This window comes from Sturnira hondurensis, unplaced genomic scaffold (genome assembly GCF_014824575.4).
Source record: "Sturnira hondurensis isolate 20B ecotype Veracruz unplaced genomic scaffold, ASM1482457v3 Scaffold0022017, whole genome shotgun sequence".
In the NCBI taxonomy this organism is placed as follows: domain Eukaryota; kingdom Metazoa; phylum Chordata; class Mammalia; order Chiroptera; family Phyllostomidae; genus Sturnira; species Sturnira hondurensis.
In genome coordinates this window covers 9,081,584-9,106,705 of record NW_028094648.1, presented here as the reverse complement: position 1 = coordinate 9,106,705, position 25,122 = coordinate 9,081,584, and the positions used below count along the sequence as shown (strand labels likewise).

The 25,122-nt window shown below is 42.2% G+C and overlaps 1 protein-coding gene across 2 annotated transcripts in view; it reads right to left on the bottom strand.

Annotated features, from left to right (window-relative positions):
- CORIN (corin, serine peptidase) overlaps positions 1–25,122 on the bottom strand; it is a 193,788-nt gene that overhangs the window by 8,278 nt on the left and 160,388 nt on the right. Inside the window, exons 15-19 of one of the 2 annotated variants that reach the window (XM_037034235.1) lie at positions 24,929–25,058; positions 11,143–11,259; positions 8,538–8,587; positions 8,215–8,389; positions 1,234–1,505 (exon numbers count right to left, since the gene is read on the bottom strand). In XM_037034235.1, coding sequence (XP_036890130.1) covers positions 1,234–1,505; positions 8,215–8,389; positions 8,538–8,587; positions 11,143–11,259; positions 24,929–25,058 — 744 coding nt within the window. Of the gene's footprint in view, positions 1–1,233; positions 1,506–8,214; positions 8,390–8,537; positions 8,588–11,142; positions 11,260–24,923; positions 25,059–25,122 lie in introns of those variants that run through there. The other variant, XM_037034236.1, reaches the window with a different exon arrangement.

Here is a 25,122-nt window from a genome sequence, read left to right as displayed (position 1 = left end):
CCTTTATTTTATTGAGAAAAGTGAGGCACAGAGTGGCTAAGTCACTTGGTTAGGTAACTTGGCTCACGCTTTTCCCCTTTTATTATACATGCTATAAATAATAGCTATAATAGCAATAAAAACAGCAGCCGCCACAGTGAAATGGAAAATAATGGAGCCACAGCTCTGCCCCGGACCGGAGGCAGCCAGCTCAGCGTCAGCCTCGCAGGTCAGTCTCGCTCCACTACACACGCCTGTGTTCTAGCAGGACAGGGTCTGCCCTCTCCCTAGTTTAAAGAATGTGTCTCACCATGGGCTACAGTGGCCACTATTCGAGGTGAGAACCTTTCATCTTAGAGGATGGGACAGAGAGATGTTGAAAGGGACAAAATCATCCCTCAGGGTCAGAGGGGAATATGTGAAGTCCCCACATTGCTGGAAAGTTCCCGAGGAATAGCAATGGACTTGAATCTTTAATGGCTTGCCACTCTACAAAACTGCGCACCCTGCTCTCCTCTTGGATAGTGACGGTGAGGCCGTGTGTGTGTGAGGACACCTCTTTGGGCGGAACAGCCATGGCTGTACCCTTCGTACGGAGCGGCCTTTAACGAAAATGTCTCGTGGATTAAATTTTTATTCTAAACTTTAAGAGGTCAAGCAAGATGAAAATCCCATTTGAGGCTGGGAGTAAATAGTACACATTTTTTTTAGTTCTTTGTTTTATATGTTTAAATCACTAGGGAGCCAAACTATTGTACTCAATTTAAGTAGGCAAATAGCAAATCGGTTTTCTTTGGAGAACAGCTTACAGGTCATGTCACAAAAAGTTGACAAGACCAATCGTAACACAGGATTGGAAATGTGGGCGCAGCCCAGCTGCGGGAGTGGAAGTCCTGAACACTAGAGAGGCGCCCAGTGGGTTTGCCTGCAGAGAGCGCAAATCATCGGTGGAGACGGTCCACACAGGGATGACTGCCAGGTCTCACCTTGCATGGTGGCTCCAAAACATTGGTTCTGGCTCCCCAGAGAAAGGTTCTGAGGTGTGGACAAGCAGTTTTGAGGTTGCCTCTGAGCAGATTTAAGTGCCTTATTGACATCTATCATTTGCATAGAGGGGAGAGTGTGACACACCTGCTTAGTATTTGTGTCTGTACCTTTAGAAGTGACATGGGAGATTACTGCCAAAGGCTAGGAAGAAACACAGGGTTTTTCGGTTACAAGCTAAGGCAAGTGCTGCTGATGACCCTGGCTTACTTTTGTTGCCCATGTGCCCCCAGCCTGTGATGTAGCAGTACGTGTCAGGTTCTAACAACTGCTCCGTGCTGGGCAGGCAGACCGGCCGGACGTAGCTGGTCTCGTTGATGTCTTCACTTAGCTCCACTATGCTGATGTCATAGTCCACCACCTCTCGACTGTAGCGAGGGTGCAGGATGATGGTCTTCACGAGGCGCGTCTGCATGAACGTCGATGGGTGGTCTAGATTGTTGATGCCAAACACCACCTTCCAAACCACGGCATTCTCTCTCCTAAAATAACAATTCAAGAGCTACTGCCATCTTAAACTCTAGAGAGAAAACTCAGCTCCATGTGAGTGAAGACAGGTAAGAAAGCCAAGAACTGGACCCTTGTTTTAGCTTGGGTTGCTGTAACAAATTACCATAGCCTGGGTCGCTTAAACTTCAAATATTTATTTCTGATGGTTTTGGGAGCCAGAAGTCTGAGATCAGGGCACCTGCTCAGCCTGGTGAAGGCCCTCCTCCTGGGTTATAGTCGGCTTCTCCCTGTGGTGTCCTCATGGGATGAAAAGGAAGGGAGCAGGCTTTCTTCCTCTCCTCATTAGGACACTAATTCCTCTATGGAGGGGTTCCACTCTCATGATCTAATCGACTTCCCAATGGCCCCTGCCTCCTAATACCATCCCACTGGGGTCAGAGAGTAGACTAACATATGACTTCAACATATGACTTTGAGGGGGTACACAAACATACAGTCCATGAAAGCTACGGGTACTAAAATTTTACTGCTTTAAAAAGAGGACAGGTCAGGGAAATAAGAGAACAAGAAATTGTTTTGTTACTCTAAAAGAAAAATGAAAAGTATTTCAAGAAGGATGTAGTGACAAAACACTGAGGAGGATTCCAGTGAGTCAGAAACTGAAAGTCCCCATTGAGCACAGCAAGATGGAAGTCACTGAGGACTCTGAGCCCTAGACAGTGTAGCTCAGTTGGTGGGGCATTGTCCTGCAAACTGAAAGGTCGTGGGTTTGATTCCCAGTGAGAGGACATACCTGGGTTATGGGTTCTGTCCTCAGTCAAGGCACCTGCAAAAGGCAACTCATTGATGTTTCTCTTCCTCCCTTTCTTCCACTCTTTCGGGAATCAATTTTTTAAAAAATGCAAACTTTAATAAATGCCATTTCTTGTAGTGATGTTGATGGGAGCACATCCCAAGTAGGTTGAGGAGGAAAGGGGGGGTGTAATCGTAGAGACGGTGCCTGCAGTGACGTCAGGACTTTGACTGTGAACCACAGCTGACAGGGGCAGTAGTTGAAGAGGGTTGTGATGTCATGAGAAGGAGGTTTAAGTTATGACATTAAGGCATGTTTGCTGAAGGGAATAATGCAGCAAGAAAAGGAGAAATTGATGATGCAAAATAGGATTCAAGGAGTAAAGCCAATGAAAAGATAAAAAGGGATGTAACTGTTCTTAAATAAGATCAGGGACACACTCCAGGGGAAGTAGGAGATGTGGCCATAGACACAAGTACTTTGTTGGAATTGGGGATGAGACAAGGTTAAAGGTATGATGTTCTCCACGAAGCATGGGGTGAAATCAGTGGTGAGTAAAAGAGAAAAGAGGAGATGTCAAGGACTTGTCTCTGAGGGTAGAAAAGTGACTTCCCTGTGGGAATATATTAGAAGTGTCCCATATTGTTAGATGCCCATTGAGATTCGTGATCACAGTTGACGTGGCCTCAGTTAGCAGTCGGGTGTGTGATATTCCCCAGCACTGATGAGCTGGGGAATGTTCAGGGGCAGGGGCAGAGTACATGGAGAGACAGCTGCAAGACTAGAAGGAACAAGTAACCATGAAGGTTGAAAAGAGAAGAGCTCCCTGTTTTGGCAAACCCCAGAAATTTTGATTGGCCCATATTTTAGGCCAATGGCTGGCTATGTCCTTGACCCAGATGCTTTCTGCTGGAGAGAGAACGAAGACAGAGAGCTCCCACACCGGCAGGCAGGCAGGGCAGTGGTGAGAGTGGAGTGAAGTTCGCATCCTGGAGGGCTTGTTACAACCACACTGGCTCGCTCTCTAGTAATGCTAAAAACAGCACCCCAGGGGAGGCATGGATTGAACCCCTCGAGTCAGTAAAATGAAAAAACAAATTGTGAATGACTGGCATAGTTCATAAGCACCTAGAAGATAAAAAAGTAATCATGAGAACACAACACGGCTTCAGTCTAAAAAGTCAGACCAAATGTCTCACTTCCTTTTCTCAAGGCTATTAAAAGATTTGCATCAGGATGGGTCTGCCTGGTATGTACGGCAGAAAGACCTAGAAAGAAGGAAGTTGAAGGTCCCCATGAGAGGACTGACCAGGGCCCTTGGTGAGCTGCAGAAAGAAGCAAGATGGGGAAACTGATGGATGGAGATAATGGGGAAGAAGTGCAGACAAGCAACACAAGTCTTGTGAGACAAACCAAGACAAGGGTGACCTGGCAGGGTCAGGGGTGATGGTCCTGTAGCAGGATGACAGTGTTTTATACAGGTTTCCTGGAGAGAAATTAGACACTTCTGATCATTACTAGTTGTGTGCCAGCCTAGGATGTTCATTCTTATATCTTTCAGAGGCAGAGGAAGGCGGGAAAATTGTTCGTTAATTTGCCCCTGAAAGGCAAAGTCTTTCTTCCTTACAGCTGTTGAAGCTGAATCGTTATTTGGGCATATGGAACGTGATCTGATCGACTTGGTAGCTCATGTTTTTAATTTTCACTTGGGATTTATAAATACCTCTCCATGGAAGAGCAAAACAAATTTGTATTTTTTTTCCCATCAATGTAATTGAAAGAGACAGGCCTGAGAAGACCCGCAGACGGGTCACACTGGCTCTGCCAAAGGATGGGACCAGGATATGAAGTAAATCCCATTAATTGCAGCAATTGTTGGCTCCGGCAGAGAGTAAGTAAGACTTATAATTAGAAGTTCCCGAAAGCTTGCAGGGCCACTGGAGAGGCTGTAAAACAGAATCAGGGTTATTAACACGCATTCAGATGAAGGCTTGTTGGAAGTTGGGCAATTTCTAATCCCTTGTGGGTAAGCCAGGCCCCAACTGACAGTTCTGTTGAGTTCAGTGTTCCATAAAATTTCACCAAGGCCTTTGATATCTTATCCATTTCCTTAATTATAAACACATACCTCTTCTCTATTGCAAAGCTTATTCTTAACTTCACAGGTCTGTCCGTGAAAGAGGAAACTTGGACAGCACATGTGGAAATGACAAAAATGGGGTATGAACCTGGATTCACTAACATATGAAGAATGTGTTTCCCTCAAAGAACTGTTGGATTCATTGAGGTAATCAGCTTTTGATGAATGTACTCTTGCTAGCATAGTCTCCTGCTTATCACAGAGTTATAAATCAGAACTGGAAAAGACATCTGGGAACATCTGGCTTCTTCTGAAGCAATAACGCTGCAGTATATTTCCTGACATACGACACAGATTCGTCACATCATTTGGGGCCTTACACATTAAATGTTCTCCAGAGGAGGTACTGGTTTCATGTTTTATATTTTATTTCTCCAAAAAGAGCAGTCAAATAATTGGATATACACATTTCCATTTTACAATCACTTATTGTGTTACAGTCTAATTATTTGTGTAAGTGCCTGGACCCCTATTAGGTTAGCACTCAAAGGAAGGAAGTGTGCATTCCTCTTTCCATCACCCACGGGAACTGACCATCTGCACTAGGACCCAATTCTGCAGTAAGAAGAGCATCAGCGGGTGAGGAGCTTTGTGTGAGAAGACGCATTGCAGTGCTGTTAAAATGGCAGCAAAGTGGAGCTGACCCGAATGTCCATCAACTGGGGAAGAACAGAAAAAGTTACCACTAATCTGTATTATAGAATATCATTTAGCTTTGGAAAAGAATGAATTTGAGCGGTATCTGGTGGCCCAGAGAGATGTCCGTGATCTGCTGCCACAAGAGAAAGTCACCGTACAAACACAAGCACAGAGTGTGATTTCCAATGGGAAAAGGAAAGGATGACGCCCTGGGGAGAATGTATTTGTTTACAGCTGAAAGAACATTCCCCAGGGAATGTAGGGGTTCCAGGAGGGTGGTACCATGAGGGTGGTGAGAAAGTAAATGTGAGTGTGAGAGAAGACAAAAATAGTGCTAGCAAAATGCAAAAATACTCATGCCATATACGAAGGGAAAGGGTAGAATGCATGATTTTAGTAATAATTTTTTTAAAGAGTTGAATGTCCCACATATTGATACCAGGCATGGTTCTCACGGCTTTCCATGGGCTCACCTTTGACTGCACCAACCCTGCGAGGTAGGAACTGTTATTTCCCTCATTTCACAGAGGAGGAAACTGTGGCCCAGAAAGGTTAATGAATCAACCCATGGTTGCACAGAAAGGGGCAAAGTCGAGAAGAAATAAAATAGGCAAATAAATAAAATTGCATTTTTCCTAGAAATTAACCAGTCAAATGAAAATAATCCATTAAGTGACAGAACTATGAGTTATGTTGAATTCTTTTGCTATTATTTAATACAATTTTTAAATTAAATAAAATTATTAAAAACAAAGCAAATAAAATTGGTGGTAGGGTGGTTATTTAAAAAATATCCTCAAAGCCTTTGACACTCCTCCCCTGGAGAAGAGAGTTTCAAGTTTCTTCTTTTTGGATGTGGGTGGGGCTTGGAGGGCTCTGACTGGCCATGTAGCAGGAGCGGAGTCTCGGGTCCTTGGAGGCTGGGCCACACAAAGGACGCAGGGTCCTCCTGGCTCCTTTCCTGGGATGCTCAGTCTGCGGGATGCCAGTCACCCTGCTGTGAGCCCCACACAGCCGGGGCCAAGCCCACAGGCAGCACCAGGCTGCCGAACTTGGGATGGTGGCAGCCCCCACCGTGCCACCTTCCGGCTGATGCCCAGACATCGTGGAGCGCAGACAAGCTGCACCAGCTCTGTTCTTCCAAGTGGCCAGCCCTCAGAATCTTCTGTGAGCATAAAAAATGATTAGGGTTTTTTCTTTGTTGTTAACTGCTTTGTTTGGGTTGTTTTGCTTTGTTTTGTTTTGTTTTTTTCCTCCTAAGTTGCATAACAGATAGTTGGAACAGATGAGGACCTTCTGCAGTGATATTTGTCAGTTTGGGGTCAGTGTCCCCATGGTCTTACTTTTTTGTACCCTTTAAGCATACTGCCATGGCTAACTTTATGTGCTGCCATGGTTGGGCTACGGTGACAAAGTATTTGATCTCACATTACTCTGGACTTTTCTGTGAAGGTGTATTATTGCCAAGATAGGGAAGCAGCCCAAGTGCCTATCAGTAGATGAGTGAATAGAACAACTATGGGGCATTTACACAGTGGAATACTACTCAGCTGGAAAAAGGAGAAAAGTTTACCCTTTGCAACAGCATAGACATGGAGAACATTACGCTGAGTGAAATAAGCCAGTCAGAGAAAGACAAATACCATATGCTCTCATATGTGGCATCTAATGAACAAACTGAACTAACAAGGAAAATGGGGACAGACTCATAGATGGACAGCAGATGACAGCTAGTGGTGGGGGAGGTTAGAGCATAAAGGGATGGAGCAATAAGGAAAAAAGGACTCATGGACATGGACAAAAGTGTGGTGATTGAAGGGGGGCGGAGGTATCAGTGGGATAAATGGCAATGGAGAAAAACAATTAAAAAAACCTTTTAAATCAGTGGACTTTGAGTAAAGCAGATTACCCTCCATAATGTAGGTGTGCCTCAATTTATAAATCAGAAAATTTACTAAAACAAATCTGTACCTCCCCTGAGCAAGAAGAAATTCAACTAACTACCTAACTGCCTTTGGACTTGAACTGCAATTCTCCTGTCTTCCCAGAAAACCCCATTAGATAAACCCCATTAGATTTGGAGCTTGCCAAGGTTTCACAATGATGTGAGCCAATTTCTTAAAATAAAAATTTTTCTCTCTCTCTCTCCCCGTCTCTCCCATTGGTCCGTTTCTCTGGAGAACCCCGACTAATACACACTGCACCTTTAACTCTGCTTCCCAAATTCCTCACCAGTTCCTCCAGCACTGTAACCTCACTGTAGTAACCCCTTGAGTAAATAACCTTGTTTAACTTCAGATGTATTTGATGTATTGAAAACTCTAGAAAAGAGACTAATGCTGGCTGGAGTCAATCTGCTAAACTTCCCCCTATTCTTCCCTCTTTAGGACATAAATCATAAGCAACATATATCCACTGCCAATAAATGAGCAGCACATACGCAGGCTGACAACACTAAGGGTAGAAAAGTCGAAGCAGAAAAAAGGCCCAGGAAGTACTGGGCTGACCAAAAAGTCTGTTACTTTTTCTGTACTATGGCTCTAGTGGTCGTTAGCTGTCTTTAACTTTATTTGAAACAATGTTGTTACATTGTATTGTGACAGCTGTCATATCAGCATGCATTTTAAAAAAAACATCAATATTGCTGAATTTTTGTGCAGCCATTTTTACATTGAAGATAGAAGAAAATATGCAACATTTTGGTGTATTATGCTTTATTATTTCAGAACAGGGAAATGCGCAATGAAATGCAAAAAAAAGATTTGTGCAGTGTATGGAAAAGGTGCTATGGCGGATCAAATGTGTCAAAAATGGCTCGTGAAGTTTCTTGATAGTACCAACATTTTTGCCAAATAACTCTTTGCTGTGGGGCTCTCTTATGCACTGGGAGATGTTAAGCAGCATCTCTGGCCTCTACCCACTATAAAACAATAGCAGGGGATAGCCAATATACTCAAAATATCCAAATCAATAAAGTTATTGGTGAAAATGAAGAATGTGTCTTTTATTTTATGGGGGAAAAAAACGTAACAGACTTTTGGGTCAACCCAATAGATCAGTGGTGGATTTTGCACTGAACTGGCTTCAGAGAATTACATGTCACCAAGCATGCCCACGTGACAAAACAATCAGAATCAAACAGAGCAAAAAAAGAAAAGGTGCAGCTCACCCCTCGAAACAGTGGGCGACTGTCAGCACCCACTTCTTGGCAATGAGGACACAGCCACAGATGTGCCCACTGGGCTCACTCTGCAGGGAGCACTGCCAGGGCCACCTTCCAGGGCGACTCGTCCGACCCCCCAGGATCCTCTTGCTCATCCGGGCCGCAGGGCGGCGCCCACAGTCTGCCAAGGGGCAGAAAAGACAGGTGACTCACCCCAGACCCAGCTAGATGTCTGGCTCTCAGTGGCCACATGCAGGTGATCATTTCCCCCCCGCCGACCCTGTTCAATGAAGCTCATGTCCCCACCAGGGCACCTCTTGTACTCTCACCTTGTTTAGCACACAGAAGAGAAATCTTACTTCCGCTGTGACAAGACTGCCTAGATTTAGAAACATGAGATGGTATAATATTAATTCACATATTCACCGTTCACTTCAAACACTACCAGTGAAAGGCTGGACACGGGTTCGACTCTTACCTGAGGCCAGTTCTCAAGGCAGGGCTGCTGTCAGAATCACCCCGGGGCAGACAAAGGGTGTGTGTCTCAGTTTACTTAATATCCCCATAATACACTTTCACAATTGTGAGAAGAGAGGCCATTCTTAGCGAAGTTCCCCACATCGTGCTGGCTGGTGGCGCCACCAGAAATGTGAACTCAAACCAGGATTTTCAAAGTAGGGAGAAGGAAAAGGAGGGAACTGGGCCGCTTCTTAGGATCGACAGGGAGGGGGGTCGTGTCAGATTCTTATGCTCATGGACAGGCATGTATGCCCCCAAAGTGCTGAGAAATAGCTTTAAAACATAAAATAATACTTAAAAAAGCTAGAGAATGGATAAGTAAAAATACTGACACTGGAAAAGAATGTTGCCTAGACCTTCGATACCAAAGTATAGACCCCGGATCGGCTGCCAGGAAGAAAGGGGGTTCACTTTGCCCCGTGTGACTGCAGACGGCAGGGTCAGGACAATTAGGTAGAATTTATAGGGAGTGTGCGGGAGGGAAGAACTTCCTAAAAACTGGAGTTAGCCTCATAAAGCAAGAACGTGGGCCACGTTTAAGCATCTCTCAATGTGGCTACACCAGAGAATTCAGTCTAGTTTTAATAACAAAGCTCTTTTCCAACCCTGAAGCATTTATTCACAGCATAAATTTAAAAGACAAAAATATTTTGGGACTTTCAAATATACTGTGATGTGCTAAAAATCCTAGACTTCTCAGAAAAAATATATATCAATATATGTGTGTGTATATATATATAGATAGATAGATAGATAGATAGATATACACACACACACATATGCAGGGTCTGGCAGAGGTAACACCTGCTTGAGTGTGGTTGGTAGGGTAATAACATGGGTGTAATAATTTATAGTTTTAATTTGAACATTTCACCTAAAATGTCATATGTGTGCTTGAGTGTGATATTGTTATGTTGCAGAATCACATGCTTATGGTTTTGTAATAAAAGATTTTGTAATAAAAAGGGGCATTATTTGTCCTGGACGCTATACGTTTCCATCCCTACATGTGTCATTTCCACATTCCTTTTTAAAGATGAACTGTATTTTTGGTTCTTACAAAATTTGCATGACACTCTGTGTAATTATCTGTATATAACAAATTATATAATAGAGAAAAAGCACATTTGCTTTCTGCCTTCGCACAACTTGAAGTCATAACTCCTCTCTCTCTCTCTCTCTTTCTCTCTCATTATCCTTAATTTCTCTGTAGCACTTCCAAATTTGAAATTCACTTTGTTCACTACCTCATAGTCTCTCTGCCCACTTATACCATGTACGTTCCTTGAGACCAGGGTCCTTATCCCTCTAATTCACTTCTACCACCCCTCAGAGCTCACCACTGAACCTGGCATGGAAGAAATACTTGATAATTACTTGTTATTTGTTAGATCCAAAACCACAGCTCGCGGGACTACGAGAAGACTCCAAAGACTACTCATCTCAACGATTTATTTTACAGAAAACTCTGGCAATATAAGACCACATCCCTAGTTGGTAAGCCAGGACTAGAGCCAGTTTTACCGCCTCCCAATTTAGAGTGAGATATTGTAGTCATTCACTGGACCCCAGGGGGCTTTTCTGGCTCTCCCGGTTTGGGAAAACAAATCACTGTGTTGAAACATGCAGGTCATGGTTCCGAAGGAAGTACTCCAGGTGCCAGGTATTCAGAAATTGGGTGGCAGAGTTTGGTCTATAGGGGAAATGTCAAGGCATTCTCAAAGAAAAATGGCCCAGCTTTAGTTTTCTCCTTCGGCATTCTTAAAAGGCGGCTTCGCTAGGACCTAATAAAAGCTTGGGAGTCAGCTACACCTGCTTTGAGTTGAGAGGCTGTCCCTGACCATCTGTGGGTGGTGAGTTTTGAGTAAAGTACTTGTATATTCTATTGCTATGTCCCTATAATGTAATAAACACTAAATTAACATCAATTCCTTCAGTTTTTTATAGAACATTTTCCACAGGTGTACTTTCAAGCCTACTTGATTCTAGTTCCATTTCATGCCAACTTTTTTTCTTGGACCCTCCAAGTTTTATAAGTTCTCATTACTTTAATTCCGTCTCTGACCTAGCTGCATGTAGTCTCAGTAGGAAGTGCAAACATGAGAGTTTATCTCAAATAGGAAGTCAAAAAACTCCAAGATCAGAACCCAAATTCTTTCTCCCTCACCACGATAGTTTCCATAATCATCATTAAAGAAAAACATCATTAGACAAGAGGAAAAAAAAACCTTATGTCTAGAAAAAAAATAAATAAAGCCAAACAATGTTGAAATCCACAGGCCAGTAGCCGTTTATGCTCTTTATGACTGTGACAGATTTGGGGTACCTCAGGTCAGAGACCAAAGAGGGGCTCTGAAGACAGACTCTCGCCTCCCAACCTACTCTCCATAGTGTCCCTGGTGGAGGCTGGCTTACCCTTCCACCAGCAGCTCATGCAAGGTGGTCCCGTTGAGGCTCTCCCAGCTGGAGGGTAACGTCAGCCACGGCCAGTCTTGCTCCTGTCCCTGTATTAATTCAGTCACAGATGGCTCTCTGAAAAAGGGTAAGTGCCAGTTAAACAGAGCACAGTAATCTTTGACCAGGCAATATCATTATTGGGCACTCATTCTCTTCCAAATAAAAAGCTTTAAACCATCAATCAATATTTCAAGAGGGGGATTTGTATTTGAAAGTTGGCATGAAATGTGATCAGCAAGAGGGGATGTTACTAAAAGTATACTGAAGCAAAAAAAATCCAAATTATTACAGCAGTTTTAGTCATTTTCTGCTGACATGTATTTGAACTTTTGTGAGGTGGTAGAATTCTAACATATATAATGTAAAAACTCCAATATCTAAAAAACAGGAGCAGCTTTAGGCAGGGGTCAAAAGTAAAATAAAATTTATCTGATTTTTTTAACTTCTCTTTTTATTGCCCACTATTATCCTGCAATGTAGCAATACTTTTAAATAAAAATAAATAATGATTAAAGGGAAAATACACTTAATGTCTACTTAAAATAAAATTATAAGTAGAATTTTTTTAACATACTGTAAAACTTTTATGCATTAAAAAGTAGTAGAGAGCCCTGGCTCAAGTAGCTCAGTGGATTGAGCACGGGCCTGCGAACTAAAGGATCGTGGTTTGATTCCCAGTACAGGGCACATGCCTGGGTTGCAGGCCGGTTCCCGGCAGGAGGCGCACGAGAGGCAACCATACATTGATATTTCTCTCCCTCTCTCCTTCCCTTCCCCTCTAAAGATAAGTAAAATCTTTTTTTAAAAAGTAGTAAAGACCCTGGAAAATAGAGACAAGAGTTTGACATTATTTTGTTCTTGACCTATATTCTCACACAATTTCCACCAGCATTTTCCTGTGAATGTCTCGTTCCAATCATTCAAAGACATATGGTTACACTATATCCAAGATTTAAAACTATAGTTTTCAAAAGTTCTTAGGTTTTTATATAAAGTATCCTACTTTCTATGAAACAGTTGGTTTATTTAGGCAAGCCAAATTTAAAGAAAACTATTTGGATTTTTATCACCTGATACAAAAAAGGGTAGAAGAGGTAGTGGAACTGGTTTTAGACAAGAAGGAAGGAACGTTCTTCTTCTGAATCTGGAAGGAAGTAGAAGAAAAGGAAAGCAGGTTCTCTGTTGGACTTGAAGAGGGAAAGACAATTCCCCAAGAGAATTCGAATCACACAGCTTCTACTCTTCAAGTAGGAGGTGAGCGCCTCCAATGAAGAGGAGCAGGGGTGCATGATGAGGACAAAAGTGACGTGCACACAGAATTGTCCCCTGGTGGAATTTTTTAAAGAAACACATCAAAGATAACGTAGAAGAAGGACAAAGCAGCACCGAGGGTTCAAATGAACCTGAGAACCTTGAAGTTGTGGTAGCATTGAGTCTGCATGCTCAGTGACCTCCATTTTTTAATACGAGATGCCATTTTTTTGCAAAGAGAAAAAGGATGAGGGAGGGCACAGGGAAGGTAAAAAAGTTAGATTCAGTGGCATTGAAAGATAATTTATAATTTCTCCCAATTATTATTTAAAAACTATGATTATACAATAGAAAATTAAAAACCCAAAAAACTTTACCAAATTTTATTACTTTTAAAAATAAAAAAAACATTAAAGAGAACACTTGATAGAGTAAGAGCCAAAGATTAAAAATAAGTCATTAATAATGAATGAATTCTAATCATTTGATTTTAAAAACAAGTAACATAAATCCTGACTACAATTTAAAAAGAGTTGCACAAGATTTACATTTATTTAGAAATTTGGATGAACTGTTAGATTACTGAAGACTTCACAAAACCTACTGCAAAATGAAAATTTTTCATTGCCTCCACCAAAATGAGAGTCTGGCATTCTCTCAATCCCGGAAGTGCTGAGTGTGGAGGCGTGGTGGGACGGAAACTAGAGGCCACCATAACACTGGTGGTATTGCTTTGGATTCTTGCATCTGGAGAATTCCTTTCTGCAACCGAACAACTCTGGCCTCCTGAATCCAGGCCTTTTGCTGGCAAACAGCCAAAGGAAGATCAGCTTTAGACTCGTTTAATCAGGTCATTTGGTAGGCAGGTATTCATAGGGCCGCAAGGGACTTACATAAGAAGGACAACTCAGCATAGGATTTACGCTGACGCTGGACAGAAAAATCATCCAGCAAAGGATGCTCCATCTTTCCCCCGGGAAGGGCGTCACTGTGCATCGTGTGTGGGGCATTGTTACATTCCACTGCTCAGCCTCCAACGGCTTAGTTACGTCAACTGGAAAAATCTAAGAAACTCGTCCTCAAGCAGAGGGGAGAATCATTAGAAAAATTCATTTTCCATGAAATTTTTAAACACTAGTATGCTTCTTGTGCACAAAAATAAATCCTTCCGTTCTAAAAAGTGGGCATTAAAAAATGCCCACTGCCCTACTGCCCATTAAAAAAATATCAGTGAATCCATATGGTTCTATTTTTGCCATCATACAGAATTTGGGCATCTGTGTGATTTTAAATTTTCTTGTTTTTTTTCTTTAAATAATTTTACAATTATAAAAGTAATACTGGTACATGGACAAAATACACAATGAAAAAATATTCTCCCCATCCCAGACATATAGAAACCACTGAAAATAGCATTTGAGTATCCTTGTCAAGCTTTTTCTGTAATTCATGTGTGTATATATATATATACTCTATTTTTAGTCTAACACATTGTTCTATGTGGTCTTGATGATGTTTTCATTTAATGATTTACCTTGAAATTCTTTCCATAACAGTAACATCTGTTAACTATTTTCTGTATAACAAGCACTAGCAGACTAACTCGTTTTATCTTATTTAATCTTCTAAACAACATTGTGAAGTTTGCTTGACTATTATTCCCCATTTTGGAGGTAGAAAAATTGAGGCAAAGAGAATAAGTAACTCACCCAAGGTGACAGAGCAAGTAAATGGCGGAAGGGCTACCTGCTCCCCAGGTCAGATGTCGGGTCACCACTCCCGACACCTGGAACACTGCGTGGCCCACTCTCTTTAGAGCAGCACGGAGCGCCCTTACAGCGGCGTGCATCAGAACTGAAGCAATCCGCTCCTGATACGTATGTAGGTTGTTCTTGGATTTTGGCTTTACTAACGAAAAGGCAGCAGTTGACACCCTTAGCCATTCACCTTTGCCTCCCGTGTGCTAGTATGATTTTAGAATAAATTCCTAGAAATAAGATCACTGAAATTTCAAAATTGAAATTTTCAATTCACAGTATGTACAGGGTCTGGCAGAAGTAACACCTGCTGGAGTGTGGCTGGTAGGGTACGATATGGATATAACAATTTATAGTTTTAATGTGAATAGTTCACCTAAAATGCCATCATGTGGTGTGTTTCAGTGCGATATTGTTGTTACGAAATTACAGGCTTGTGATTTTGTAACAAAAGATTTTTTAATAAAAAAGGGACGTTACTTGTGCCGGACCCTGTATCTCTCCTGCTAAGAGTAATGCCAATTCATACTCCTCAAGAAGATGTGTGTCTGCACTTTTTCATTTTCATCACATGAATAAAATATAAACCGTGCTATTAAAAGAGAAAGAACTTATAACTCAGACAACAGTATGGCGACAGCAGAAAGAGGGGGAGGGAAGAGGCGGAAGAGGGTCTAGAGGGCATAAATGATGGTGGGAAAAAGTTTTTTAATTTTTTGCAAAGAAGTATCTAAAACTTAAAAGCTGCTCAAATTTTGTTTGGCAGTGGGTAATTCATTTGACTTAATATCTTGGTCTGTATTATATCAAGAGACAAATGAAAGAAATCCTGCTGGGTAGAGAGCAAAAAATGTTTTGCCAGTGATTAAGCATTAAAGTCACCACATCCTAACAGTCCATGAGGGAACGCAGTCAGCACTGAGTGCTCCTGCAGCAGCCTCGGACTCACCCACAGAGAAGGACACTCAGGCCACAATCTGACCCATTGCCCTCTTTGGCGCCCGAGAAAACGGGGCACAGGGACACAGACCCATCCCACACACTTGTGGGCCTGGAGTGAGAGTATAAATGGGGCCGACCCACCATACAGCTACGTACTCAGATGTTACAAAGCAAGTGAACAAGGCATTAAAGAGAATGTATTCTATCTTCCCATCTTAACCAACATTTTTCTTTAGGTTTACACAGAGGATGCTCAGACTCCTTGGAACAGTGGTTTGTCAAACCTAAGCATCAGTCAGAATTACCGGAAGGGCCTGTTACAAGGAAGACTGTTGGCCGGATCCACAGATTTCCTGCTTCAGTAGGCCTGAGATGGAGCCCATAGTCGCCTTTCTCACAAGATCCCAGCTGCTGCCACTGCTGGTGGTCTGGGACCACACTCTGAAAACATCGCTCTAGAACAGGATGCAGGCTCTAGGTGGGCTTAATTCCTTGTCTGACAGACTTCTTGTTCCCTGGGGTAAAGCCTGCTAGGAGGAGGAGGGCCAGAGTCCTCCCTCTAAATCAGGGTTTCTCGCCCATGGCACGACTGACATTTTATACCAGAGAGTTCTTTGCTGTACAGAGCTGTCCTGTGCACACGGGATGTGCAGCCTTATCCCTGGCTTGTCAATCCTATCGGTCAAATATGATTCCAGGAACTTCTCTCCTCGGGTCGGCTCAGACAGCAGGGGCACAAGGCAGGAAGCTCGGCTGCCTCGTCTGGGCCTTTTGACTGATGTACTGCATGCATGAGAGGCCACACGAACCATGGCTGCTGGACTCGGACTGTGAAGTTGGGCCTGAAAACCACAAGGAGCCTTCCTAGCAGGCACCTTCTTTCCCAGGGTCAACAGTGATAAGGTTAATGTGTCCTCAAGTTTAGCAGACTAGTGGAGAGTGCTAGGGTACTGGGTAAGGGAGGGAGGCAGGGGCCAGATTATGCAGTCTTACATGCTGGAGTGGGAAACTGGATTTTGAGTCCAAACTGTATGAATAGTAAGAAAAGGCCAGGAGGCTTGCCATGGATCCATCATTGCCAACCATCAGGCCTACCTTGGAGGTAAAAGAAGCCAAACTGCAGGTCGCAAAGACAGCACGAAGAACGTGCCAGCTCAGAAGTTAAGGCATCACCAGGAGTCTCCTGGGACAGTTCCAAAAGGCAGCGGCCACCATATAAAGACTTCTAACAGAAGCAAGCCAGACTCCGGTCAATTCCTGATGGACCACTCAGATTATAAATCACATTCTCATTTCCCCGGACCCATTCATATCCACGTCGAGCAGCAATGCTACATTCATTATGACAGGGGAACCTGATGCTCCCAGAGACTTGATGGGGATTAATTCTTCCCATTCACAAATCTTCTTGTTCACAATATTTTTGGCTAAAAGCTGGGTCTTCACAGTACTTATTTCTGGAGAACCCATGGAAACCACCTTTGATTCTGTAAGGATGGTTTAATTTAATTTCCTAAAATTGATGTGAATCCACTTTTCAGCGATGAACTTTTTTTACCATAAAATGAAATATAAGAGGGTTTTAAAAAATCTAATTAATTCAGGACCTCACACAGTTCCATTTCCATTAATAACAGTGAATTTCTCTGCACCACTAAGAAGTTCCATTTAACTTCAACAATTATTCATTAACTCAACCGACAGTTTGAGATTTCGTTTGCCAACAAATATCCAAATTCTTGCCAGAGCTTGCTGATGATTATACGGAAAGGTTCTCAGGGCAGCTGGTAGACATACCTTGCTTTGTTAAAGCATCCTACCCAGTGGTCTTGTGAAAGAACTTTAAAAAGATTTCCTCTTTCTTCAGAATGTAACACTTTTTCATAAAAAGTATTCTTCCTCATCCCAGAAGAGCACATTGCAGAAAACACCCCACCCACACATTAGACTCCATGACTGGCTTCTCAACCAGGCAGCCATTGAACCAGCAGCTTCTTGGAAATGGGTGGGAAATGAATTACCTGTGCCCAACCTACACGTCTGGCAGCAAACTACAAAACTTCTGTGCAAAGGAAAAGAACCGTTTATGAGTTTGCTTCAGCTGAGTTCTGCTTAGACTATCCCAAGCAGCTACTGTTACTCTAAGTGACTTCAAAAAATAAAAAACACCTGGATTGTGGTCCTGCATGATAAACTTCCCCTACCACTACCTCCTCCTTGCCATCAACTTAAAAATCATGCAATGATCGGGTTGCAGGGAGGTATTAAGACTTGCCACAAAAGCAACAGACTTGCCTACGTACAGCAATTCTAGAAGGGATTTAAGTTTAAGAGGCTCACTGGCCACATCAGTCAGGTCATGTTTATGGAGGAGCTGGGTGCTGTGGAGGAAGGATCTGCTCCGAGCATCCAGGATGCCCCCTGCCTGCACTCAGACTGGCACTCTGGTTCTGTGTTTCCTGTGACCTAGAGAGGTTCCTGGACCCCTTAAATCTCAGGCTCCTCATGTAAAGTAGAAATGACAAGACCACTTATCTTACAGGATTATGATGCAGGTAGATTGAAATAATACATATCAAGTACCCAGAAAAGCCTGGCCCAGCATTAAGCTTAACCATTAATATCACATTGAGGAGGAGGATTCAACACATGAACTATGGCAGGGGGAGGCACATTCGTGCCATGGCAGGTGGGCTCTGTTAGGAATTCAGCCATTGAATAGTGAGTGCTTCCATGGAAATAGAGGCACCAAACATCTCCTACCGCCCCTACCAGCAGCTGGCTGCATTTCTCAGGTGTGTTCTATACTCACTTTTTTATTTCTCTCTTCTCACTATGTCTCAGGTTTTTGCGCCCTGACTCCAATGAACCTGACACCTCTCAGGTTCACGCCGATGACACACACAGTGCTGAAACCAATAGTTGGTTTTCAGGCCTCATTGTACTTGACTTCTCGGCAGCATTTGGTACAACTGACCATCGCCTCTTTCTTTGTACAATTTCTCCACCTGCTTTCCAGGTTATCACAGGCTCTTACCCAGCGGTTGTTCTTTCTCATCCCCCTCGGCTTGCGACCTCTCTTCTCTCATCCTCTCAATGTTAAGGCTCAGCCCTACATCACACTCTCTGTCTGTACTCACTCTCTTGGTCACATCACCCAGTCCCATAAATCTATACATCATCTGTATTCCAGGGACTCCCAAATATATATATCTTCAGCCAAGACCTCTCTAATAAACTCCAGACTTGAGCCTTATAAGCATCTCCATGTGAATGTCTGACAGATATTCCAAACTTAGCATGTGTAGCACTAGCCTTTCCCCCCAAACTTGCTCCATCCACAGCCTTCCCCATCCAGTTTATTTTTATCCCATCTTTCCAGTTGCTCCAGCCAAAAACCTTTAAGTCATTTTTGACTCTTTGTTAACTCTTCTCAACCCCCAATCAACATCTATCTGCCAGGAAGTTCTGTTGGCTCTACTTCTAAAATATATTCAGAATGGAACCATTTATCACCATGTCCTCTGCTAACATACAGATCTGAATCACCAAAATCTCTCACATGGATCACTTCAATGGTCTCCTCACTAACCCTCCTGTTCCTACCCTTGTCCTTCCCACCTGTGCTCAAGACAAGCCCCAGAGTGACCCCTTTCGTTCAGATATGAAGAAGGAGAACCCGGAATTCTCATGCATTGTTGGTGGGACTATAAAATGGTGCAGCTCCTTTGCAAAAACAGTTTGGTTGTTATGTTTTCAAAAATTAAACATGGAGTTACCATCTAACCTAGTAATTCTAGTTCTAAGTATATAAAGGTTTCAATGAGAATTGAAAACATAGGTTTACATAGGTTCACACTTTGTACATGAATGTTCATAGCATTTTTCCTAAGAGCCAAAGTGTGGGAAAACCCTAAATGTCCATTAATTAATGAATGGATAATCAAAATGTGGTTATAACCACACAGTGAAATATTATTTAGCCACAAACAAGAATGCAGCACTGATCCATGCTGCAACATGGATGAACCATAGAAAACATGCTGAGTGAAACAGGTCAGACGAAATGCACACCATAGATGGTTCTGTCTGTGTGCAATGTGCACAATGGCGAGTTCATACAGATGGAAAAGGAACTAACATTTGTCAGGGCACAGGAGAAGGAGGGCATGACCACTGGTAGGCATGGGATTTCTGTTCCCACTGATGGAAATATTCTGGAATCAAACAGTGGTGATGCTTACTCACTTTGTGAATATACTAAAAACAACTGAAATATATCCCTGTAAGAGTGAATTTTATGCTATATAAGCTATTTTTCTTTTTCTTTTTTTTTAGAACTGACTACAAAGTCTTCGGCTTCTAGCAACCTGGGCTACATTTACTAGTACAGAGGATTCAATTTGTCTTTGAGCTTCATGGAAGTCAATCAATAAGGCAATCATCTTGGACTAAATGGCTCGTACCTGACAAATGAAATCTGAAATTAGAAACTTTTTCTGGGAGTAGGAAAAAATACAATGTAAATCTTTATATCAAGGACTGTTGGGTTACATAATAGATGTTGTCTTGGTGGTTTATCCCAAGACACAGAAACGGTTTGAAGCACACTTACCCTGTTGGCCAACGTAAGAGGTCAAGACATACAATCAAGGCAAAACTAACTCCGTAAAGGAATTTTGCCAAAAGAGTACAGCCTATTTCCGGAGATCTAACTCTATGTCAAGATAAAGTTTGTGGAGCTAAGAGACACAGAGAATCACCACATTCCCGTAGAGCAGCTTCCTCAAATACCAGATGTCTCAGCTGAGCATTTGGTAAGTATTAGAGGGCAATTTAAATTCTGATTTGTATTGTTGATTAAATAAATGTCCATATGTTTTCAATACTGGACGTGCAGGTAGCGAAGTCCATATACTGTCATGAGAACTTAGGGACTTGATTTATATATACCCTTGTCTAATCAAATAATCATTCTACTTCCAAGTGGGGTGAACTCTAGAGATGCACCTGCAGGTGGGGGTAAAATGGTTTTCAAATTCAACAAAAAACTCTGAATCTTCTCATTTGGACAAGCACTTAGCTGAGTGCTTAGCATCTGTGCTGTTCAATGTGAAAGGCATTAATTTCAACCTGAAAAACTCTAAATGCAGGTGTTTTAATCAATTGCCTCGATCATGGAAGAATTTCAGTAGAATCCCTGCAAGATGTATAATTTGGGGTGGATTTGCATTTTTTATGAACTAGCTCCAAAATGTACCCCCTCAAGTAATCAAATGATCTGCTTGGAGTTAAGGTATATTTGTTTTGGGTACTGTACTACAATACTTCTCTCTATAAACATTTACAGAAAGAATAAATAATTTAATAAATGCATATTATAGTTTTAAGGTGGTCCTAGAGCTGAGTATTTTTCTTACATAATTTTAATAGAACTGACAGGTGCTATGCTACAAATAAACCATTCTTGGATGACAAAAAGTCTGGGATTATTTTTTCTAATGTTATGTATGTTCTTGGTTGTTTGCTCATATGTCCTCCCCATTACATTGGGACTTCTTCGATGATGTCCCTCACCTCTGCGTCCTCCATACTCCCATACAACCCTACTTCCATACAAGGCCCTAGGAAGATACTCAAAAACAATGGGAAGAAGATACTGAACAGAATTAGTTGCGGGGTTTTTTTATAACCTCAGGTTTCTGATGCAGAGTATGCGTGAAGGTATAAAGGAGGCCAGTGCCCTGGACACTTCACTCCAGAAGCTGAGGGAGGACTGCTAAGCCCTCTACTCTGGCAGCCGGAGTGTAGGTCCATGGCCAGTCATGACCAGACAGGCCTTCCTGTGGGGACTTTTAATCTGAAGGAACGACTCAAAGGCACGGGGCTGCTCTGAGTTAGTTTGAAGCATCAGGGGCAGCATAGTGAATTTACAGCACAGCAGCTCATCTGCAGGGACGGCGCTGACAGAGCGACATCCCAAACAGCCCATCACTTGGCAGGAACTGGGTCTCATTTGCTCATTACCTTCACTCCTGCCCCAACCTGGCTATCCAGAGTTCTGTCAATTCATAAGACACCCAAGCAACTGAAGAGTAAGCTTGAAGGCAATCAAAAAGTATCAAAAATATTAAGATTACCTTTACCACTCATTTCCTTGGAAGACTTATCACTTCTTATCCATTAACTCAGCCAAATAATGGTTAAATTTCCCAACCATACTACTGTCTCATATTTTCCTAGTCCTTCTCTGAAATAAAGCTATCTTGAAAAAAATCTAAATGTCAGTTTAGACTCTAAATATTTAAAATGTCTAAAATATTGAAATGATATGTGTACCCACCATGTGAAGAAAGCGGAGCAAATGGAGTAAAGAGAGTTTTTAAATTCAACATGCACACAATATAGCCAAAGGCAGAAACCACCAAAATATCCATGAATGGATGAATACATTTTTTAAATGAGGTATATTGCGGAGGAATATTATACAGACACTAACAGGAGTGAAGAGCCAATACACGGATGCAGGACAGCATGCTGCCTGAGAGATACCAGGTAAGAGTAATGGTTGTACAGCATTATAAATATACTAACGACCACTGAAGTGTACACTTCAAAATGGTTAAAATGGTGAATTTTATATCTGTGTATTTTACCACAATAGAAATCTTAAATCCAAGATGCAAAATTTAGAAGAAGCATAAAGCAAAATATTTAAAATAAGATCCCTTCTACTTGCAGCAGAACAGGGTGGCTGGTCAAAGGGATTTTTCTGCTTGTAAAACCTCTGTAGTTCCAGCTGTCCCTCAGGACTCTCAGTGAAGTTATCTGTCACTATGCAATCTAGTTGGCATGTTAAGAAATACTATTGTGTCTTGGTGAGAGAGAAATAAAGCGCATTCAAAAGGCATTTCATTTATCTGTGATAAAATCATATGCCATTTCATTAGATACAATAAGAAAGTTGTAAAAGTAAAGTATAATTTAACGGATCTTGGCAAATATAATTTTCCACTCTGGTAAAGTTTAAAGTTCTTTTATTATTAATTAACATTGGTTAATCAAATTTTTAAAAAGATGTGGATCTTTACATGGGGAAAAATGGGCTAAAGATGCTGGGATTTATATAATTTTTCAATTTGGAATTTTAAAAAATGCTGCTAGTTGTTATTGCCCAATCAAATGGCTCATCATTGTAAAACTTTTCAAGTTTGCTCAGTGGAATCTTCAGAAATGCCAATGAAGGACTTCCACCAAGATGGAGGCATAGGTGGAAACACTGTGCCTTCTCCCACAATCAAGTTTGAATACAACAAAGGTTTGGAGAACAAAGACACAGCCAAAGAACAGAAAATTGAATTATACGGAAGTCCAACAACAACAAACCATTCAACCCGGAGGGTAAGAGGGGCGGAGCCAGCAGGTGAGCAGGGTCAGGCAGGAAAGATCTCCCGACCCAGGCGCCCAGGCAACCCGGACCCAGTCAGGGTGTGGGGCAGACTGACCACGGTCGCACATTCACGCACAGTGAGACGGACCGTGCGGGCCCCATTGGGCGAACCCAGTGGTGGAGGGCTGATGGTGGTGGCACACTTGCGTGCAGTGGGACGAAACATGCGGGCCCCGGTGACAGTGGCAGCTCTGGCGGCAGACGGACCGGACCGCCATTGCTCCTCTTTGACCCCGCCCCCACATACAGCGTCACAACCCAGTGACTGAGTTGCCCTGCTCTGGTGAACACCTAGGGCTCCGATCCTGACACGTAACAGGCACAAACAGTCCAAAAGATGGTGCAAGAAGAACTCAAAGCCCCAGAGCCGATAACTCTAAGCGACCAGGAAATAGCCAGCCTCTCAAATGCACAGTTCAAAACACTGGTCATCAGGATGCTCACAGAACTGGTTGATTATAGTCACAAGTTAGAGGAACATATGAAGGCTAAACTAATTGGAATGAAGGGAAATGCACAGGAAACCAACAGTGATGGAAAGGAAACTCAAATTAATGGAATGGACCAGAAGGAAGAACAAAACATCCAACCAGAAAAGAATGAAGAAATGAGAATTCAAAAAAATGAGGAGAGGCTTAGGAACCTCCAGGACATCTTTAAACGTTCCAACATCCGAATTATAGGGGTACCAGAAGGGGGAAAGAAACAGCCATGAGTGGAAAACTTATTTGAACAAATAATAAAGGAGAACTTCCCCAGTCTGGCAAAGGAAATAGACTTCCAGGATATCCAGGAAGCTCAGAGAGTCCCAAAGAAGTTGGACCCAAGGAGGAACACACCAAGGCACATCATAATTACATTAGCCAAGACTAAAATGAAAGAGAGAATGCTAGAAGCAGCAAGAAATAAGGGGACAGTCACCTACAAAGGAGTACCCATCAGATTGTCAGCTGATTTCTCAAAAGAGACCTTCCAGGCAAGAAGGGGCTGGAAAGAAGTATTCCAAGTCATGAAATCCAAAGACCTACAGCCAAGATTGCTTTATCCAGCAAAGCTTTCATTTAGAATGGAAGGACAGATAAAGTGCTTCTCAGATAAGGTCAAATTCAAGGAGTTCATCATCACCAAGCCCTTATTATATGAAATGCTAAAGGACTTACATAAGAAAAAGAAGATGAAAAATGTGAACAGTGGAAGGACAGCAAACACACAGTTATTAACAACCACACCTAAAACAAAAGCAAACCAAGAGGACATCTAGATCAGGAGTGGAACCATAGAAATGAAGAACACATGGAGGGTTTAGCAACAGGGGAGTGAGAGGAGGAGAAGGGGGGAGAAGGTACAGAAAATAGCATAGAGAGTAGGTAGAAAATAGATAAGGGGGAGAGCAAGAATAGTGGGGGAAATATAGAATCTAAAGAACTTGAGACATGTGGTTATAAACTAAGAGGGGGAGAATGGTGGGGGAGGGAGTGTGCAGGGTGGAGGGGAATGAAGGGGGGGAATAGAACAACTGTAATGGTATAATCAATAAAATATATATATTAAAAAAAATGCCAATGAATGAACTTTTTTTATTCTAGTACTTTATAATTCCTTTATCTTTTATTTCTCTCATTTCTACATTTCCCCCCAAATCTCACATACATCAGTGATATATATATCACTTGCAAGAATGATATATATATCACTGATGTATGTGAGATTTGGGGGGAAATGTAGAAATGAGAGAAATAAAACATGTTCTAGGACCCTTCAATTATTGCCTGATAGAACTGGAAGAAAAAAAACTCACAAAATAGTTTACAACTTTCAAAGTATCTACACTATTTTGGTGTGTTTACCTCAAAGCCAGAGAAAGTCTTTTCATTCTACTAGGAAGCCAAAATGGTGAACTCTTCCCCAATCTAGTTTTCCTGCATTGCTCAGGGTAAATCGAAATACCATCAATTTCAAGTTCTATTTCCCCACTTACAAAAAAATGTGAGGTGCTAAAAAAGGAATTTTCAATAGCCTCTTGGGTTATATGGCATGATTTTCCCATCCAGGTTCCTTGGAGGAAACCATATTAATGCTTTTATAAAAAATGAAAGTATTTCACTTCAGAAGTGCTTAATATACAATTACTTCATTTGCTTTTAAAGGCTTCCTCATAGTGGGTTTTCAACCCAGACTCTTCAGAGCAGGTGCTTGTAATTCAATGCGGTCCTATCACCTGATTCATTTCCCGTGCTGTGGAGAGAGCGCGCCCACTCGCTCTGCACCCGTAAGGAAGATACTAGAGCCCAGCTGCATGAAGCCCTCTGAGAAACCCATCAGTGCTACAAACTACTGACCTTACCCTAAACCCATCTGCTCGCAGGCCAGCTGGCTCAAGCTCTCCCGCCAGCCATCCGCACACACGTGGTGCTCTGTGGCAGATCGGTGAACAGTCAGGAATGAAGAGGAGTTCACCCTTTTAGAGAGGGTCACTGGAAAATAAAAGAGAAAACCCTGATTTAAAACATTTCCTCTCAGAAAACTAAATGGTAACTT